The sequence below is a fragment of the Artibeus jamaicensis genome, unplaced genomic scaffold (genome assembly GCF_021234435.1).
Source record: "Artibeus jamaicensis isolate MK-2021 breed Jamaican fruit bat unplaced genomic scaffold, CSHL_Jam_final scaffold_474, whole genome shotgun sequence".
In the NCBI taxonomy this organism is placed as follows: Eukaryota; Metazoa; Chordata; class Mammalia; order Chiroptera; family Phyllostomidae; genus Artibeus; species Artibeus jamaicensis.
Genome location: NW_026522046.1, coordinates 878812 through 901446, shown reverse-complemented (window position 1 = coordinate 901446; position 22635 = coordinate 878812). Strand labels below are relative to the sequence as shown.

The 22635-nt window shown below is 36.0% G+C and overlaps 1 protein-coding gene across 4 annotated transcripts in view; it reads left to right on the top strand.

Moving 5' to 3' along the window:
- The window catches only part of IL1RAP (interleukin 1 receptor accessory protein), a 141547-nt gene extending 125494 nt beyond the window's left edge, over positions 1-16053 (top strand). For 2 of the 4 annotated variants that reach the window (XM_037131759.2, XM_037131760.2), the window contains exons 10-12: positions 4302-4451; positions 5626-5769; positions 15261-16053. In XM_037131759.2, coding sequence (XP_036987654.2) covers positions 4302-4451; positions 5626-5769; positions 15261-15979 — 1013 coding nt within the window. In that variant the 3' untranslated portion in view covers positions 15980-16053. Of the gene's footprint in view, positions 1-4301; positions 4452-5625; positions 5770-8308; positions 11436-15260 lie in introns of those variants that run through there. The other 2 variants (XM_037131758.2, XM_037131761.2) reach the window with 2 other exon arrangements.
- Positions 16054-22635: the final 6582 nt, after the last annotated feature.

Genomic DNA, 22635 nt, shown 5'->3' with positions numbered 1-22635 from the left:
TAAAGCTGTTTATACAATTTTCTTTTCTTTGGCTCCTAGGCCTGTATGTTCAATAGTCCTGAACTCAACTTTCTGTCTTTTTAGTTCAGAGTGACTAATGTACTTTTGGTTTCCCCATTTTTGTGCTGCTGTCCCCAAAGTGCCTTCAATCAATCAGCCAGGGCGATTGAGGGCCATACTGTTTTGTGCCCCTTCTCTTACAGATCACGCTCCTGCACAACTAGTTATGTTAGATGAAATGGAGAAAAGGCTAGTCCAGTATCAATCGCTTCTCTAAGGCAAGAAGCTGAGGTCCAAGATAGGCAAGTATTAGCACACTGTGATAGCACACAAATCAGGCCTGCAGATCAAGCAGGCCATAGGTTTTTAGGTTGCTACCATTTAAATAAAGTATTTTCTTTATAATTCAGGAAAATAGTCATTACCACAGTTCTAAAAGTTTTTGAGAAGTCCAAGCAATTTAGCAAAGAATATGGAAGGAAAGCTTGGAGTCCAAGCAGCTGGCATTTTGGTTGGGAGACTCAATGGGACAGCAAGGCTCCAACTGTAGTAATGAATATAAGAATAACTGAGGTTTCTAAGAAGACTCATCACTAGACACCAGAAAAAAGGCTAGAGCTAAGGTTTTGGACTCCTTTCACTAAGGGTGGTTAGCTAAAAAGTTGGGCTTTGAAGCTGGTTACTACTGTAGAAATGCAAAAGGAATGGCAGGAATTCTGATTCAGGAAGTAACAGCGGAGCAAACGGTTAAATTTGTCTACATCCCGAAACAGATTATCAGTGAAGTCAAAGAGAGAAGCAGTTTAGGAGTCTAATCTGATCAAAATGCATTGCTTCTTCCTGACTGGAAACCCTTTGGTTTGGAATTGCATCAGAGTAAAATCTTTATGCCAAAATATCAAACATTCTAGCTGGGGCAGACAGAAAATGTGGGCCAAGGGTCACCCTATCCCTGCAAGCCAGCAAACTTAATACAAAAGCTTTTTTAGAACACTTTCCTCATGTGATTTGCGTCACTTAGCAATTTAGGCTTGTAGATTATATATTTTAAGAGTTCAGTTAGTTAAATAGCACTAGGAACTTCCTGATATCATCAAGATGACCCCACAAAATATAGCCTGTAAATATGACACATGTAATTGTAAGTTACAAAACAAAATGAAAAAGCCTGGCTAGAAATAAAATAGGCTGTAGTAAAATGAACATGGCAGAGGGAAATTTATGAGGGCAATTGATCTCTTGATCATTAAGCAAAGTATCTATTGGTATTTTTAAAAATCCATTTCAGGTAATTGCATCCACTGACCTCTTTTTTTCCCCTCCCTGTTATAACATGTCTACCTAGAGGGAGCCAAAATAACTGAGCAAATAATGAAGATGACAGTGGGGACTGCCCAGTGTGCTGTTAACATAACATGTACTCAGAAATACCAAGGACACAGCAGTTTTCATGCCAGCTACCCAAATTGAACATAGTAAATTCTCAAGAACTGCAGATACCATGTCCGGCAATTTATAATGGAGTTTTCTTATTTTAAAGCACTGTTATTCATGGAGCGAGTACAAAAGTACTTGATAATAATTCTGCACTGCTGAATCCCAGGCTATATGTGCAGCAGGATTAGTATCCCGAGTTTAGGAAAATGAACCCAGAACTATGATTTGCCCTTTAATTAGAGACCTTCAGGCTGAGCTCTGGGCTGCTTACCATTTTCCCCTTTGGAGAGATACATATTTTAAAAGGGCATTTTCTGCTAGTATATGACCACTAATTAAACATCATGATAATGTTAGGCAAAGATCTCTGGATTGGGAGTCAGGGGGCCTCAATAATTTTATCTGTGAACAAAATTCTACTATGCTTTGTCTCAGCAAAGATCACTGACAATGTTCAGGTGCTCAAAGATGCCTGATCTCATCGCCTACTTAATGTACCTCTCCTGCCCAACCCTGCCACTCAGTCACTTCCATCAATTACCCTGGATAGATGTGGCTTATTTACTTCATAACATTGATCCTTATCTAAAATGAACTCTCCTACATGTTTATTTGTTTTCTACATTATAACATAAGCCCAAAGAGGGCAGAGACTCTTTTTTTCTTATCAACCATTGTAACCCAATAGCTTCTAGCAAATAGTAGGTGTCCAAAAGTAATTGTCAAATCTAATACGTAATTTAAACTACTCATGCTTCTGATCTAGTGGATATTTTGTTCCTTTTTCAAACTTATAGGCTTCATTATCACAAGCTAATAAAGCAGCCAAGTGAAGTTGCTGGTACCTAATCCAAGAAGTGTCCCTAGCTGGGTAGATCAATTGGTTGGAACATCATCATGATACAGAAGGTTGTGGCATATACAAAAATCAACCAGTGAATACATAAATAGGTGGAACAACAAAATGATGTTTCTCTTTCTCTAAAATTTAATAAATTAAAAAATACATCCAGAATTACACAGAGCTGTATCTATGAAATAGATATGGCTATGAAATAGCCATTCATATCCTAGGTATTCTAGAGATAGGATACATGAAAAAGACATAGATTCTACCTAGAAGAGTGTAAACATGAAACTTAGTGGAAACTGAGAGAGAGTGGAAAAGCAAGCATGTATACAAACTACAATATAATAAAATTTGTGAGTACCTGGATATTGCAAGTCAGTCTTTGGAAAGTGTATCCTAGAACAGAGACCTAAGAGATAATTTTCAGAGCCACACACACTGAGCCCTCAGTTTGTTGATGCCCTGTTTCTGCCCAATGAAAATAAAATTTTTGAGGCCTATTTTCAAATACAAAAGAAAGGAAATTAAATTTCTTCCATGTGGCAATGGACAAGAGAAAAAAATTAAGACTAATGGAATACCTAGTAATAGACCTACCCAAGGATGTAAAAGACCTGTCCTCATAAAATTTTAAGAAACTGAAGAAAAAAAGTTGAAGCACATACCATGTTCATGGATAGGAATAATTAACATCATTAAAATGCCCATACTATCCAAAGCAATCTACAGATTCAACACAATTACTAACAAGATTCCAAAGATGTATTTCACAGAACTATAACAGATATTTCAAAAATTTATATAGAACCACAAAAGACCCCACATAGCAACACAAATCCTGAGAAAGAAAAACAAGTTTGGAAGAATCACACTCTAGCATATGAAACTATAGAATAAGGCCATAGTAACCAAAACAGTATGGTACTGGAATAAAGACAGAAACACAGATCAATTGGGACATAATAAAAAGTCCAGAAATAAATCCATACCTCTATAGTCAATTAACATTCTACAGAGGAAGCAAACACATACAATGAGCTTAAGATAGTTTATTCAATAAATGGTGTTGGAAAAATTAGACATATATGCAGAAAAATGAAACTAGACCATCTCCTTACATACACACATGAATAGATTCAAAATGGATTAAAGATTTAAATGTTAGATACAAAACCTTAAATATCATAGAAGAAAGCATAGGTAGCATAATTTCAGGCATTGCTTGTAGAAATTTTTCATTGCATATATCTTCCCAGGCAAAGGAAATAAGAAAAAATAAACATGTGGGGCTAATCAAACTAAAAGGTTTTCCACAGCAAAGGAAAACATCAAGAAAATAAAAAGACAACCCACAGAATGGGAGAACATATTCACCAATGCATCAGATAAGGGGTTAATATCCAAAATGTATAAAGAACTTATAAAACTCAATACCAGGGTGGGGAGGTATGAAAGTGGAAGGTCGGTAGGGCAGGGGAGAGTAATGGGGGCGGCGGAAATGGGGACAATTGTAATTGAACAACAATACAAATATAAAAATAAATAAAAAAGATTTTCCTCCATTTAACTGCTCCAACAATTACAACTCTGCCAAAATCATGGGCTCATTTAGGTAGTAGTAAGGATTCTATGCCAAGAGAAGGACAAACAGAGAATGGAATATTTCTAAAGATATTTTTGAGGAAAGTCAGGAATAAGATTGTAAATTGAATTACATAACTTTCTAAGTCCTTCCAAATGCTAAGATTCTGTTTGAATTTGTATATCATCAAAGTCTATTGAAATAATTTAATAGTTAAAAATGCCTTCTGTGTCAGTTACTAGAAACCGAAAGATAAATACTACACATGAAGTATTAAAGCAAAGTGCCTAACTCCTACCATATTATCTCTGCTTGTTCACACATATAAAACAGGTCATGGCTCAGCTGCTTGCTTTATGCAGTTATTTGCAGGATGATGGGCCATTCTGGTCACCACATGGAACTCAACTGTTTCTTTGTGCTTTACTCCAGTGGTAGCTCCAAGATACACAGTGGAGCTGGCGTGTGGTTTTGGGGTCACAGTCCTGCTGGTGGTGGTTCTCATTATCGTTTACCATGTTTATTGGCTGGAGATGGTCCTGTTTTACCGAGCACATTTTGGAACAGACGAAACCATTTTAGGTGAGTAATGGCAGTTTGATGTAAATCTCTATTGTCATCTTTAGAAAACATTTTGGCTCAGCAAAGTCTAGATTTACTGGGAGATTTAATTGGACTACCTTTTGTTTTAACTCTCTTTATTGAAAATATTTGTAACACATATTATTTTTTTCAATATGAGACTTCATCTAGATTGGCACTGTCCAAAAAGGAAGTGAAATCTTTATAATATATCTATTTAATGTAAAATGCTAAAATATTAACATTTTAGCTTGTAATTAATATTAACAAAGATATTTTAATCTTATTTTTGGTATGAAAACTCTTCAAAATTCAATATGTATTGTATGCATAGCATATCTCAGTTCAGACTAGCTGCACTTCAAGTGCTAAGTAGCCACTCGTTGTCTCAGAGCGACCCATGTGCCAGAAGCATTAGAATCGCATAGGAATTCATTAAAAGCAGAATCTTAAGCTAAACCCTTATTTTGAATTAGAATCTGTATTTGAACAATGTCTCTAAGTTGTTCATGTGCTCATTAAAGTTTAAGAAGCTTGGTTCCAGTGTGTAATTTCCTGGTGACAAGGATAGAACATTTAAAGGTATAGATTCTTAGACCCGTCGCATAAAGATTCCCACTCAGTAGGTTTCTGGAAGAGACACAAAGAACTCGTGTTTTTAATGAGAAATGATTTTAATAATTAGGCAACTTTGGGAAAGGTTGGTATATTGACTATATGTTTTTAATTATAATTATTTTCAGGTATAAGTTAGAACATTTCTAAAAGTTTTTTTTTTCAATTTATAACTGTAATATATTAGTGAGTAACATAATGAGACAGTAGAAATATTCTGCATGGTATTAATTACCAGCACCTATTACTGACTATTTGCTGCCTGATTCTGTTAATCCATAGTTTAATGAACCAAACCTCACTTATTCTCCACCATAGAAACTGAACTCAGTGAGGTGGGAGTAGAAGACACATCTGATAAAAATTGCAATTATACCTTGGAATAGTCATTTTGCCTGAAGACCTGTCACAAGTGGGAAATCACATTGAAATCTGTCAGATACTTTATACATGTAAAAAATGAGAATATTTAATTTCTAAAAGTTTGACTTAAGAAAAATATGCAATACTATTGAGAAACTTACCTAACTTTTATTGAATCTGTGTTTCTTTTTTCTAGATGGGAAGGAATATGATATTTATGTATCCTATGCAAGGAATGCCGAAGAAGAAGAATTCGTATTACTGACCCTCCGTGGAGTTTTGGAGAATGAATTTGGATACAAGCTGTGTATCTTTGACCGAGACAGCCTGCCTGGGGGAAGTAGGTATTTCAGATGAGTACAAGTGATGTTACCTTGAAACACAAACGGGATCACTAGCTTTGGATCATGATGAAAATCATGGCACAGCTCTGTGTTGGCATCTTTGGACATTCAATGTCCAAGTATGTGATATAATAGACAGAGACTCTCTAGAAATAAAACTATATTGTAAGATGTAAACTATTCAAATCCAGCTTATAGTATAAATATTTTCCCTTGTAAGCTTTAAAAATTAAATTTCAGAGAAATTTGGATGCACAGTGGAATAGAGCTCTATAAAATGCCATAGCTTTAAACACCCCTTTTACTCACATTTAGATTTTTCAAAGGTTTAGCTCATCTACATTAAATTGCCAAGAATTTTTTCTACATAAATTGAGTTTAAACAAAACATTTTACAAAGACTAGGGTTTACTCGATTTTACTAAAAATGAACTGCAGAAGAGAGTGCATGGAATTTTTCTTTACATTACTCACTAATAATAATTAGAATATTTCCCTTTGGCATTTGCTAATTTCCTTTTCCTCACTTTTGTTTTCTAACAAATTAACACCACTCAATTTCTCATTTCTCTTGGGTCAGTTTCTTCCTTTCCATCAGCTTACACATTTGAGATATAGTTTAAAATTTTACAAAGTCCAATTCAGTCTATTGAATAGTAGGTTAGAAAGAAAGAAGATAGAATTGCTGAATGTCTTCACATAAAAGTACATGCCTAATTTTCAGGTCCATACTGTCACATTCAAAGTAATGGCCCATCTGAATCTGTTTTATGAATACATAAAAGCCTTCCTAAACTGACTGTTAATTGTCAGACTTCTAAAATGCATGTAATGTCGCCAACCTTTGGCACAACAAACAAATTTTTCTTCCCTACAATACTGTTTACATTAATCACTAATCACTTCACATGTTTTTTAACTATTATACAGATAACTGCAAATAGCCTAAATTTAATTCTAATCTAACATAGACTAACTTGTTTGTTCTCATGTTGAATTAGCTGGATCATTTATCTTCCCAGTCATCACCCAAAAGTCCAAGTTGCTTGTGTTCTGCAGTGGGTAACTCCTTCAGTATGATTTTGCCAGGAAACAATGGCTTGATTATAGAGTTAAAAGGATACATTGCACTCATTTTAAGACTTAAAATCCTAAACAATTTATTCATGTATTTGTTCATGTATACGACTATTCAACAAATATTTATCTATTACGTGAGCATTATATGAAGTTTTATAGTATAACAATGACGTAAGACCATCCAGTAGGGGTTGATAGTTCTTTAAAGAATTCAAGTTCCACATAATTACTCTTGCATCCTGCTTTGATGTTTGATCCTTGTGATCTTCCAAGTTCTCCCCGCTGTTCTTCCTGGGTCCCCTCTTTGCCTCTGGGTCTCTTTCCATGTTTACATACGGTCAGCTTCCAACAATGCTGCTTGGAATAGACGATTACTTATTTCTGGATTCTGCTCCAGGCTGCATATGCTATTTTAATTGCAAGTTTCCCCCCACTGCCTCTGTATCTGTGAAGATTAAAGAACAAAACGACGGTTTAGGAAACTATGGTAAGTCATGAAATCGCTTTCCACACACTAGTGAGCTTTCTGGATTTGGCTCCTATCTGAATCTCAGAGAAAGGATTTAACAGTATCTGATAAGCAACCTGGAGATGGATTAGTCCCAAGAGTTTTCTGACAGAAACTAACCAAAACCTTGACAACAGAATAAAATTAAGGTGCATTTCCATTTTCTTTATTCTTTCTTCTCTTCTGACCTGAAGAAAGCATTTGCCTGGTGGTGAAGGCAGACAGATCAGCCAGCAGCTGCTGAAACACATGGCTTCATCACAATGATTGGAGTTTAAGGAGAACGATCCAGGGATTAATTTAGCTTACTGAGTAGAGATCAGAATAAAAAGCTGAGAATGTGATGTAAGCCAAAATGCCATTTATTTGGCTAGATGGTTTTTAAGTTCCCATTTTGATGGCATTCTAGTCAGGAGGTGTAGGGCAACAGAGAGGAACTTGCAAAAAATGAAGTATTGCTCTTGCTGTTCTATGTTTGTGAAAAATACATATCTGTGATTTTGTCCCTATAATATATATATTAATGAATGCACACTGGCCATAGAGAGTTGATACATGGACATCTTTGAGGAGAAAGGGCTGAGGAGCTGCTTTAGCTGGGACACAATATGCCACACAGTTTTGAAGAAATTTATTTTAATACAGCCCTTTTATTCCTTAATATACCAAATAATGCTTTTGAACACTCTTATGGAAGCATATTCTTGCTTCAGCCCTGTGTGGAATTATTTTGGCATTAGAATACGTGCATGTAGTTACTATTCTTCCTGAGGAGAGTGGCATTTAGTGAACTGAGTGAAAGGATCTAAGGATTAAGTTGTTCAGTGTTCTTGGTCAAAACTTTCACCTCAGGCTGATATCCTAAGTTCCCAACACTTGCTCCTCAAACCCCATGCTTTTGGGGAGTTCTTGGCCAACACTAATCCCCCTGGTGTTTTCTTTCCCAGTTGTCACAGATGAGACCTTGAGCTTCATTCAGAAAAGCAGACGTCTCCTGGTTGTCCTAAGCCCCAACTACGTGCTCCAGGGAACCCAAGCCCTCCTGGAGCTCAAGGCTGGCCTAGAAAACATGGCCTCTCGGGGAAACATCAACGTCATTTTAGTGCAGTACAAAGCTGTGAAGGAGACGAAGGTGAAAGAGCTGAAGAGGGCTAAGGCGGTGCTCACGGTCATTAAATGGAAAGGGGAGAAATCCAAGTATCCACAGGGCAGGTTCTGGAAGCAGCTGCAGGTGGCCATGCCTGTGAAGAAAAGTTCCAGGTGGTCTAGAAGTGGCGAGCAGGGCCTCTCCTATTCATCCCTGAAAAACGTATGAAAGGGACAATGAAAGGTGTAACACATCCAAGGGTACTTTGGAAGAAAGAGTTCCTCCCTCTTTATGTCCAATTCATTATTTCATTGACAGAAAACAATTCTGTGGAAGCCTTCCCATAGGGATAAGTTCAGGGTGACTGTGTGACTAGCTGTTCTGTTTTCTCAGGCAATACTAAGTTTCAGAATGATTGTGTCACCAGTCTGTCACCAGTCTCTGATGTCACTATGTTCTTTGCAGGCAAAGACTTGGTTAATGCACATTTTTTCTTCTGCATCTTCTATCCCTCTTATTACTTGTCTCTATTCTCTCTCTCTCTCTCTCTCTTTTCTGCCCCTCCTTGCATTTTAACATAATGGGGCAGCCTTTGGCCCTGGACTGAAAGATCCCTTAATGATAAGTCATCTATAAACATCTATAAACAGGGTCATGAGTTTCCAAGTATAGTTTTCTGTTTCTTTTATTATTACTCATCCATTAAAAAGATAAACAGGGTCTAAATTTACTTTACCTGAGGATAATGAGCTCCTTTGCTCACTCTGCTATCCCACACACCATCACAGCTGGACTGATGGCCACGTAGACGATACAGAGCAGTAATTACTGAAACTGTTCCTATAATTGACTGTAGGACTTGCCCGCATTTTCTCCTATACCCCTGTGCCTTATATCTCAGGTAATTGATGTCATGTTTGTCAACTTGAAAAATATAATGTTTTTATTATAGTAAACTTCTGAGTATCTCTAGCTTGACCCATACTTATTATTCCATCTTTCTTCTCCACTGTAACTTGCTTGTATCAGTCAGTCAGAGTTTACAGGTGGCCCTACACCTGGCTCATACTGGTAGGAAACTTCTCTAATGGTGTTGTTAATATAATGAAATAATGCTTTTAGGGCATTTTCTGACTTATGAAAAGAGGGCAGAACAGGATGTTTGGCCATTTGTCTTTTAATCTCAGCATTACTAATATGACTATTAGGAAGGTGATTTCTCCTCATTTGTTTCTGTCTCCCCATTGTGAAGTATTGAAGTCAGACTCAGTGACCTTAAGAGTGGCTTTTAGCATTAATATTATAAGAGAATTAACTGGACCTCTAGTATTTTACCTATTTTGTTCACTGTTACAGTTAATACACTCAATCCAAACAGGTCAGCTGAAAAATCATCAATGTAACTTGTTTTAGTTTGCTTTTAGTAAAATTTAACTGTTTTTAGTACTTGGAAAAGTAACAGTTAAGTCCACAGTTTACAGAGTGATAAATATCTGTCATATATGTGTGTAAGTGTGTGTAAAATTACATATATGTTTATCTATATTACATATAGATATAGACAAATTATATATGTATGTGTACACATGTATGCATACTTATGTTCATGTGTGTATGTCTCCATACACACACGTGTGTGTGTATATGACTTTAACTAGTCACTAGCACAGTATTACAAACTACTGGTACTCTTGTCCAGTCTTTGCATTATGTTTTTACTGTAGTGCTTTCTATACGTTAATATTTGTGAATTCACTGATCACAGAGAGGTAGCTGTTGTTAGTTCACGCCTTCCCTAAATTAGTATAAACAACTTACTACTGCTACAGTTGATCTGGGGTCTGTTGTGCACAGAGTTTCTGTGGTTACTGCTAAGCAGTAGCCATCATTTGGTGTTAGTTGATCATTTACTATGTTCTGGACACATACACTTAAAAACTAAACTATGTGAATCTCAGTGCTCTCAGTACTGGATAAATCTCTATTTGGACTGTTGAGTTATAAATCAGCCTGAGTATCCTATGAAACACTATAAGCTACAATTTAAGGAAACCCTTGTCCTGTGGTATATTGTTGAGCAATTCTAAAACTATCTTTTACATTTAAAAGTCCTTCAGCAGTATTAAAGTACATAATACATCATTTCTTTATAGAGGATCATCAATCATTTTAAATTGAATATAAGCATGAATTTTTGACTATAAAACTGTTCCAGAAGTCATTCTTGGATCTAACATTTTTAGCCTCATTAATGCTTTTTCTTATAACGAACCACAATCACCCTTCCTAACTATCCTTCACTCACAAGAGCAGAGGAAATCTGACTCCAGATAATCATTGTATATCAAATTCTTGCATCAGCTTTAGATAAATTGGGGGGGGGGCAGTCCCATCACCAAGGGTCCATTCGTTTTTGCACTTTTGGATTCCATATTTATCCCAAATGCTGTTGGGTGTCCCTAGAAACGTCTTGACATCTTTTTTCCTATTTATATTCTTGTCTCTTGTACTGAACTTTTCCAAATGTTAAAATTTAAAGCATCTCAAATGTACACCGTATGTCTCATTTTAAGAGAAAATTTTCAAGATATTTTGTTTGTTTTATGTCCTAGAAGACTCCTAATATAGAGTATTTGAGGGAGATGGAAAAACATAATTTAGGGAGCAGATAGGAATTGCTCTCTCATGTTAAAAAAAATCTCTAAAGTTAAAAACTTAATATTTGAGAAATGTGATATAAAGACCTACTTCAACCGAGTTAACAGAGAACTATGATATATAAAGTATCTATTTACACAATTATTGTGTATACAAAATTTATTTAATTTTCTTCTGTATTGTAACTTAGATGATTCCCTAGGATTCAAACAAAAATCATCCTTTGTATTGGAGAACAAAAGCATCATTCCCCTGTTAATTGTCCATTTTCTTTCCATAGGTTTTAATATTTTAAGGTTATCTTTTTATTTTCTTCATAAACTTTTGTATTTTCCATTTGATTTGTAAATTTATTTTTTAAATAAACCATTTATTTTCATCTTTGAATTTTATTTTGTGCATGTGTTTTATGTCTTTATTTTCATGTTTGGACATAAGAAATGAGAACAAAAAGAAAGACACATATGAAATGTTATGTTACACTAGTTAAGTTTTTCTTTGGGAGAAATATGAGAAAGATGGGAACTTCATCTCAAGAATATTTGCTTTACATGTGAGTAAAAGACTTAAGTAAAATGAGTTGTTCTAGTATACCAGGTGTGCGTGTGTGTATCTGGATTGGCAGAGAGACAGAAAGAGGCAGACGGGAGAAGGAAGGGACTGAGAGAGAAATTCTTTTGAAAAAATGACAAAGTCTCTTTCTTTTCATTCAGCCTGGATCTTGGATAGCTTACAGGAACTCTTACCTTATATAGGCTTTAATTCAAGTCCGAGGCAGTTGCTTTGGAATGAGATCAATTAATTTATAACCTGCTTTTAGTTAACAGATGATAATTTGCAGTGAATCAAAAATGCATTCCTATCACAAATTTAAAAGTTTTTCTAAAGATTTTGTTTGTTTATCTTCAGAGGTGAAGGGAAGGAGAGAGGGAGAGAAATGTCAATGTGTGGTTGACTTTCGTGCATCCCCTGCGTGGAACTGGCCTGCAACCCAGGCATGTGCCCTGACTGGGAATTGAACCTAGGTTGTTTGGTTCATAGGCCCATGCTCAATCCACTGAGCTACACTAAACAAGGCCCTATCACAAATTTAAAATAAATCAGATAAATATTTGGAAACACATTTTCTTTTGCATTTTAATAATAAGTTTATAGTAACAGGGAAGGCTTCTTCCATAACTTTTTTCTATTTATTTACTTTAAGAATATTTATTAAGTTTCTATAACTGAACTGGTTACATTAGTAAAAATTTTTCTACTGATTTTTTTTTTACTTGCAAGGCCATCTCCAAAGAGTACACTTAGGATCAATGGATGAGGGTCATATAAAAACAGATTTCTACTCAGGAAATAACTTTAAAGCAGAGTTGAACAGTAACGTATTTCACTGTCTTTGAAGGTAGTAGGCCCCAATTACTAGTGTTGTACAGGCAGAAATTAGATGAATTTTATTAAGGTTTTGTACCTGGGCTTTTCACATTGGATAAGTGGTTATAATTCTGAAGTATCTTCCAACTCTGGACATATTAAATTACCTTCTGGAACATAGTGGTGACTATTTAGTTTTAATAACAACAGTTTTAGTATCAGTAGTTTGGTCATCCTGGTTACCTGGCTATAACTGATCTCCTTAAAATGCTCAAGATACCATCTTTAGTCATTCACTGATGTCACTAGGTCTTTGATGCCAGTAAAGTCACAGTATGACAGACAAGACATATTCAACAAGTCTGTCTGTTTTCTCTGAAGTATTTTTAACAATGGACTTGGAGATTAAGTGTTTCAGTAATATTTTGTATCTGCATGTATATTAAACTGAATAGATAAAATTTTTAAAACTTATGACTCATAAATTCACATGTTAGGGTGATTCTCTAAAGTTGCCATCAAAAATTGGTTCAGATTCAATCAACATTGGTCCATACTTTATTTTAATATTGTGTTTGCTATACATTTACATTTAGGTATCTCTAATCTACCTATTTAAAAACTTTCCCAATTTTCTCTCACATGTATTATATAGAGTGATACATTCAGACTTAAATATATTAAGAGGAAAAAACAGAGACAAATGGAAAAACAAATATTTGAATTAAGATCTATCTTCCAAAGTAGGTGTGCACCCTTTATTTTTTTACTACACTTCAAGTTTTAAGAGGGACAGAGGGAAAGAGGCTTGTTGCTCTTTCATACACCAATAACTCAGCCAAAGGACAAAATCGCTGCCCTAGTTTAATTGTAGGGGGATTTCAGAGATGCTACAAATTTTAAAGGCAGGAGTATTTTGCCTTGAAGAGTTTGAAACCAGAAAATGTGAGTTGAAATCAGTTTAGTGTAATACAAGAGAATGGCCTCAGCATTCTACAGCCACACATCATTTTTTTGAGCTCAACAAGGAAGATCTAATTTACAGTTCCCTCTCCAAATAATCTTCAGTATTAAAAATAATAAGTTTCAGCCTCTGATATAAAGTTTTGACAATATGTAAGACATTAAAATATTCCATAAAGGATGCAATTTGTTTCAAAGTGCTTTGTGAAGGCCCCCATCTGAGAGGCATCCCTACATTCATTCCTCAAAGTCTGGAATTTCATCATACATATCTATTTATTTAACATTGTCCTCTTTCAAATACCAATCTAGGTTAAATACTAATATATATTTTGAGAGCCACAGGCTCTTTTTTTTAGAGGATCTAGATTACTGTTTTGTTTCCAACAGTTTTTATCCCCAGAGGCTATTTTGAAGTGAAACACACACACAGTTTGAGTGCACGAGTTCCTTGTAATCAAGAACTCTCACATTGTTTTAAAGGTTGATCTGATCTATCCTAAGACAGGAGAAGCAGTAGACTTGGTATTCTCACATTCTCAGGTTTATGAAAGACAGCTCCGTGAGATTCCAAGCAGAACTGGGCAGAACAAAGGAGTTTATGAGACACGGGTGAACATTCACATAGGCTGTGAAGATCAGGGGACATTTAGATTTCTCTTTTAAGATTGAAACAAGACTTACCTAAAACACTCTGCTGCCTTGATAAATCCAGTTACATTTTTAAAAAATTGTTCTTCCAATTCCTCTTCAAAATCATGTTAAATTCACTAATTGGGAAGATCTGATCTGGTAAGGAACATAGCTCCTTCATGCTTGTCAAATTAATAATGATTAATGTCACTGCAAACTTTCAGCTTGTCTTCACAGGGTAAAAAGCCTCTAGATCACTGTTTCACCTCTGACCCCAAAGCATAGGTACTCACCCTCCTGGTGTGTCTGTGGCACTTGTATTCAGAGTTGTCGATGGCTGTCATCTACACATTTGGAATTCTTTTCCTTAAGAAAATAGCATTGTTTAGGCTCTTAAATCTAACAGTGAGTTAAGCACTGAATCTAGCTCAGGAACTTTCCCATTGGGATATGTTCAGTTTCATCTCGGTAACTATTAGAATCGAATGTTTTGCCAGAAGCCTTAATTAATTGACTGGTTCTTACCCATTGTCAATGTGTTTGCCCTTTTAAATTATTGTTAAACCATATCTTCACACACACACACACACACACACACACACACACACACACACACACAAGGAATTTGGGTTGAGAACAAGGTTGATAGTATGAACTGTCTGATGTCCTACCCCAAAATTTTAAGTATCACAGATTAAATTGTGTAAATCTTAGAAGATGGCAATTCCTGATTGCTCTTTGCTGATCACACTGTGTCTGGAGCGTTGTGTTCAGTCTCATTCAGGATACCACTCTTAAGAAACACATACATAAACTTAACATTACATAGAGCAAAATAATAAAAGTAGGACAGAGACTTGATACCATGTCATATGGGTAATAAAAGTCTTGAAGTTGTTTAATCTAGAGATGAGGAGCAAAAACAAAAACAATGTGATCATAATGGTTGCAAAGTATTTCAAACATTTAAGGATGTAGACCCAGAACTACCACATAAAAGTGATAGGGAAGAATACTTCAAATCAAGAAATAATTTACAAACTGAGCTGAAATTAGCTGTTCATTTCAGAGGTGGCTAATTTCTCCTCCTTGAAGGTTTACTCATCGCCTTCCCTTTGTATGAGAAACGATGAGCTGAAACTTATATAAGTTTTCACTAGGCATCGTCCTATCTTTCCCTTTTCCTGTAGATACAGTGGAAGCAGTTTTTGACTTCATTCAGAGGAGCCGAAGGATGATTGTTGTGCTGAGCCCAGACTATGTGACAGAAAAGAGCATCAGCATGCTGGAATTTAAACTGGGAGTCATGTGCCAGAACTCCATTGCCACCAAGCTCATTGTGGTAGAGTATCGTCCCCTTGAGCATCCACACCCAGGCATCCTGCAGCTGAAGGAGTCTGTGTCTTTTGTGAGCTGGAAGGGAGAAAAATCCAAACACGCTGGCTCTAAATTCTGGAAGGCATTGCGGTTGGCTCTTCCCCTGAGAAGTCTGAGTGCCAGCTCTGGCTGGAATGAGAGCTGTTCTTCTCAGTCTGACATCAGTCTGGACCATGTTCAAAGGAGGAGAAGTCGTTTGAAAGAGCCTCCAGAACTCCAGAGCTCAGGGAGGGCTGTGGGTACCTCTCCAGCCTCAGGCACAATGTCCAAGCACAGAGGAAAGCCTTCTGCAGCTTGTCGTTGCTGTGTCACCTACTGTGGAGGAGAAAGTCACCTTAGGAGCAAGAGCCGGGCAGAGATCCATACCCAGCCCCAGTGGGAGACACACCTCTGTAAGCCTGTTCCCCAAGAGTCAGAAACTCAATGGATACAAAATGGTACCAGATTGGAAACCCCTGCTCCCCAGATTTCAGCCCTTGCTCTTCACCATTTCACGGATTTATCTAATAACAATGACTTTTATATCCTATAATTACTATGTGGTGGGGTGGTGGCTGCTGTCTCTACCAGCCCTCTTAGTACCATGAACCTATGGGAATAACTGACATTTTTATCATCTAGTGGACTAACAGATTGTGTCCCCTTTATTGATTTTTAAAAACTATTTATTTCTAGGAGACAAAAGACCCGAAGGACCTGCATACAGAATTATTGCCTCTAATGGCCTCAGAAGAGCACACTCTTCTTGGCCCCTAGAAGGTTAGTATGTACAAGTCACGCAAAGTCTGATCCTCTATCTTGCCCAGTGGTTTAAAACTGAGCAAAGAATTTTAATGTTTTCTTTGAGTTTGTTAATCAGTGTCATGTTATGAGTCAGTCAGGTGTGCTTACAGGTGTGCTATGACACTTACAGGATATATATATATATATATATATATATATATATATATATATTCTTGAAAGGGAACATTATGGAAAGGATAGAAATGGGTTTGTTCTGGTGGATGCTGTAGGACGCAGATCAACAGAAAACCTACAACCCCATTTCCCTGAGAGAACCAAACACACCCATGCAGGTATACATGGTGTCCTCTGCCTCACTGTAAACTAGTGTTCTCTAAACTGCCTAAAGTTGTTAGCATCAATAAAGTTATATTTTCATGTGATTTTATTCGTACTAACAAATTTTTACCCTTCTCTCTCTCTCCTCTACTTTTTGTGTCTGTCAAATTTATATCCAAAGAGTATTCCATTTCAGAAAATCAAGCTTCGATTTAGGAATTAGGAAAGTTGAGGTATCTCTTTAGCTTCTTTCTAAAGCATATTAAGAGATAGCTAAGAAAAAAAGAAAGTGAGAAAATGTTTTAAATAAAGTAGAAGTTTATTCAGAAATCATATGTTTAGAACTGATAGCAGAAAAATTCAGTATTGTTAGGGATTTTGTGTAAGATTTTGTGCATGAATTCCTTCTTCCCTTTCAAGATTCTGAGGAAGAATCATCAACTTTAAGTGCCTACAAGAATTAGTAGGTACCAAAAAGAAAGGAAGTCATTTACTGTGTAAGCATAATATACACACTCTCCATGTAGAGCCCATGAGCATAGGTACAGAGAGACAGTCACATACTTCTTCACTCTAAACATTTTAGCACAGTCAGTGAAAGCAATGGCATTTGACCTCCCAGTCAGAGAGAAAATAGAGATAGTTTGGTCTGTAGGTAAGTGAAGAATATTTATTTTTTTAAAAAAGGGAGCAACCTTTACTAAACTCCATCTTGGTTTTGTCACTGACTTAGCCACAGTGTTGGCAGATATTTCAGTGTTTAAGAAGAATCGAAAAGTTCAGATTTTTATGTAATATCTCAATGATGAGATGGCTTAAACTTAAAAATAAAAAGGAAGGAAAGCTAAGAACCAATAAAAATACAGGAACACGTACATAGCCTGACGGCCACTAGTTTGTCATTTGAGAACTAGAACATTTACCCAAACAACATCAGTCCAAGTGCAGATTCAAGTGTCCCTGGCAATAATGAGATGGCAGAAGACCAGGAAATAATGGGAGATGTTTACTCCCTTTCTAAATTGAAGACATCTAAACCCTCAGAATAAGGCTGGTTTGACCTAACACTCCATTAGAGGAGAAAAAGCTGAAAATAGTGTGCCTTTCATCCACTCTGTAGAGGTTTCCTGTCTGGTGGGTCTACTGTAAGAAAAAAATAGGAGCACAATCTCCTCTTCCTGAAAAGTAACAAAATAAAAAGAGCTAAAGACCAGGCCAGCCATGGGCAGTCGATATATTAGTCTAGGCCTCTAGTGAGTGATGGACGGCCCAGCGAGTGTCAGTCAGCCTCTCCCAGGCTCTTACTGTGAATGCGGGGTGGAAAAAGAAACCAACGTTTTCTCTCAGCACTTCTTCTTTTTAATTAATTTATTTTAATTGTTGTTCAAGTACAGTTTTCTGTCTTTTACTCCCATCCCAGCCCATCCCCCAGTGCTCCCCACCTCCGTCCCATTTCCACCCCCCTTAGTTTTTGTCCATGTGTCCTTTATACTTGTTCCTGTAAACCCTACCCCCTTTTCCCCTGAAATTCCCTCCCCTCTCTCCTCTGGTCACTCTCAGCCTTCTCTTAGAGAGAAAGCAGATCCCTTCTCTGTTGAAACAAGTAACTAGTAGGTCATTTTCCTGTTTAAACAAGAAGATGAAATAATAAGAACCCTCCAGAATAAATGTGACTCATCGTGGAACTTCTAATGAGAAGCAACAGGCCACCCGATCTAAAGACCAGCAGGAGATGACTGAACACGGCCCATGGTTTATGTCGCATTCTTTGCTGAAGTGATTAATCCACCTCTGATGTGTGTTCAAGCATATTCACTTGGAAAACAGCAGTTTCTCTCCACATCTGATAATGAAAGTTACTCAATATCCTAAGAAGGAGGAGAATGCTTTTGCCCATAATCAGCTTTATTCCTGAATTATTTCAGTGAAGAAAAATAAATGAAAGGAATATTAACAGAGGTACAAAAATGAAACATGAGCTCTTTTTTTATTATGATAAGTAGTGAGACAATTGTGGTGTTTTCAACATAGATAATAGTAAACACTATAAAGTCATGGTTTGGGGCATTAACTCTACAGGGATCAGAAAAATAATACTTTCTCCATACTTTTATTGCAGAGAGAAATGCGAGGAGGTTATGTTATTGGTCCCTAACCCAACATTCTGCAATTGAATGGAATATTCAGTGTCATATATTCCACTGAGGCAAATGATAATAAGAAAATTTTATTATGGCCCATGTAAATTTATAATGGAAATGATGGGACTGTAAGTTAAATGGATATTATTTACATAGGAATACCACCTATGTGAGAGCACAAGTTTGAGGGCAAGGAGAGAAGAAAGTGAGTTCTGTTTCTCTCCTGTGTGATCATGTACTAGCTGGAGCTCAATCTCCTGCTAGCTAAATAAGGATAAGATGGTTAACCTTGCTGGATTTTGTGTGCATTAAAAAAATACAATGCATGTAAGGGCTTAACACAGTACCTGGAACATTGCAATTGCTGAGTAAGTGGTGCCCAGTACTAGACCCACAGTAAAATCACTGTTCATAGTTGCATAAACTTTCTTTTGTATAATAATCTATGGTTAAGAAATTGATTTTACATACATCACTATTTTTTACTCTAACAAAATGCACAAAAATACAGAACAGTAAGTTGGATAATAAGTAAGAAACTTATTATCCAAGTTATGTGACTTTTTTAATGCCACTCAGGCAATTAGTGATAAGCTTGGGCCTCTGATCTAGAAATACTACATGTGATTCTGTGCCAATTCTAGAATTATTTCTCTAAGATTCAAGTGGAAGTATTTCTCTTACAAAGCCACCCAATTATAACTGTTTAATCTGAACAGTTTTGCATGAAAATAAAAATGGCAGTTAACATAAACCCACACACAGATGATTTAATGCCCTATCACTTGTCTGATGTGTCATCTGGCCCTGGCATCATATGATTTTATATAATTCAATTTTTTAATATTATAACATTTTCTAAACATTTAAAAAGTAGAGTCATTTTTATGCCTTCTGGGCTCTATGCTCATGCTATAATTTTTATGCCAAAACAAATAATTTGTATTTGTCTGAAGACAATACAAAAATATGTTTGGCATGTATCTTGAAAAACAGACTTAATCTTTCAGCAGCTGTGCTTTACACTGAGTTTCAGTTACTTCCTCTTATAACTAGTAAAATCTTTAGTAATAATATATCCACTTCCAGTGTGAAGAGTTGAAGCAGTTGGTGAAACTAATGTTCCTGAACTAATGTTCATGAAGAGTCATGAATAGTAAATTGAACTAATCATAAATATAGGCACAGAAGGACAAACAATCCCTCTGGCAATTATTTCAAACTTTTGTGTGTCTAAGAATTATTAGGGGGCATCTTACAAAGAAGATCCCTGGTTTTATTAGGTACCGGGGATCATCTACGAGTCTGCATTTTAATACTATGCCTTCGATCGTTCAGAGAAAGTGTTCCAGGAGTCAAACTACTACCTTTGAGAATTCTTTTCAAACCTTTCCCCATATTATTTATATTATTATTCAGGTTATAAGAGGCAAAAGGCTTTATTAGAGAGTCTGGTTCAAGCCTTCTTAAAGTGTATTCTATTATGCATCCACATCTGATCCATTTTGGGTTAACATTAAAATGCATATTGATTGACCCCATGCAAGAGCAACTAAATGAGACTTTCCAGAGTGGGGCAGATTTGTACTAGGAATAAATCTCCCAGGTGATTCTGATGCACAGAAAGTTTAAGAACCATTAATTTTTATTTCTTTTTAACTCCTCTTTTACCCTTGTAGGCTCTGATTTTCTCCAGCCAAGGAGGACTACGAATCGCCCTTTTAACAAGGTGTTTACAGGCAATAGATAAGAATGTAGGGCGTGGTTAGCCCTTGGAGTTCCCTCAGCACCAGGATACAGTTGACTAGAAGAGTGGTTAGTAGAGTGTATTTTTAATGTATGAAACATCAAACTCTGACATCTGGAATCTGGCAGGACTGTTGTAATCATCACATGTATTGATCAGATCAGATAAGCTCTCTTGTACTAATGAAGAAACCCAATATTTCAGAAGCTTCATATCTCAAGACTTATTTCTTGTTTATGTTGTATGTCCAACATAGGGGCCTACTTTTTTTGTAGCTTTGCCATCTGAAGTGTGTGACTTCCTGCCATTCTATGCTCCAGCCTAAATATAGGACTTATTACTCTCGCTTGCAATTAATTTCTTATCCAAAACTACCTATGAATACTAATCTAGTCATAGAGAAAGCAGCCATACACAGCATTGCCATTTTCTAAGAATGAGATATTAAGATTGCCTGAAAAGACAAGAAGCATTCAAACAAATATGTCACATACTTCGATAATAAAGGAATGGAAGGACTTCACTGCCAACAACCCACCTCAGTTTGCCAAAGGGTCAAGTTAGCCTGCTATAAGAAAAAAAAAAAGAATGTACAGGAAAAAGCGGATATAAATATTCCCCTTGTATATAAATATTCCCCAAAGAAAAGTTGTTGAAAGAATGTACACTAATAATTGCAGCTTCTGGTTAAGAGGAAACATTCTTAAAATTTTCTGTATTTGGTTAATTTCCAGTCACTGGCTTTACTTAGTTCTCTAAGAAAGTGATGCTAAAACTATCTGCCAATGAGCCATTTCATTTTTTAATATCCAGGGATCCTCAGAAGAATTGAAGACATTTAGAACACAGCAGAGCATGTAACATGATTGTTAGAAAATATTACTTGACCCACATATTTGGAGAGCTAAATAGGGAATTTAAACTGAACATGATAAAACTCACATGAAGAATGAGACAAGTGCCAATGTGGGGATTATGAAGTCCATGACTATCTATGCATCTGCTCTCTCTGTGATTTGAATTCTGTTTGTATTAAACATTTGAATTTTTATATGACTTTAATGTCATGCAGTATCATTTGATCATGCAGAAAAACTCGTTTCGTGCTGGTGAAGATTGTAGCTTAAGGAACTGTGATCCATGTTAATAAGTTACAATGTTGAACAGAGAAAAAAATTATTTCCTAATGCAATGAAGAGATAATGGACACACTCAAAATTCTTTAGAGAATAATGTACATGTTTTTCTTTTGAACAACTCAAAATACTTTAAAATATTTAAGTGGAAAGACTGGTCCTTTTAATGGGCCCAAAGGATAAAAGCAGGAAGATTCCAAAATAGACTGAACTCAGATCACAAGTCATTTTTATGCTACTCTAAGTGATGGGAATTTCAGTACTCCATAGCTTTATTGGAACACGCAAAAAAATAAGATCAAATATGATAGTATTTATTTTTCATTTAAAACACAGAGATATTCATAACAACTTATTAATTTTCTACTGTCAGAAACTGTGTCACATACTTGCAATTAATTTATAATTCAGTACCACGTTTTGAAACACCTTGCATAAGTCGTTCTTCACCAGAACTGAATATCACCTTTTAAAATATCGCATATTTGTGGGGCACACGCCAGACTACTAAACCTCCCCAAGTAACTCGGCTGTGGACTCTTGTAAAGGATGACTGCCTAAGTCACATTATAACATTTGCTTCACTGAAGAATCAAAGATGACATATTTTAAATTTTGAAGGAAAAGGTAAAAACAAATCCTGATATTCTAGGCAGTGTTTTTTTAATAAGTACAAAGCTTAAAACTCATGATCAATAACTAAGATTTGAGTTATTTATTTTCATGTCTGATAAAATTGCTTAGTATATGAGAAAAACAAAATATGGATAATAACATTATAAAATAATCACTGTAGTTACTCAACTGGATAGCCATCAAAGTTCATAATGCTAGCATTTATTACACTGACATTATCAGTCACTTAAAATAAGATAAAGTATTAAAGATATAATAACTTGGGTGTAGACAAAGACATTTAGATGACTTCTAAGAAGAGCCAGAAGAAAAACAGGAGAATAAACAAACCCATTCCCTCATTCACAAACCTAAGTAATGTAAAATAGAAGGAAGATTATGTAAAAATTCTCAAATAATGAACTGTACAGCTAAAATGTGGAGTGGGTGCCAGGTTTTGGGGGATAAATTTGTATGATCATTTCTA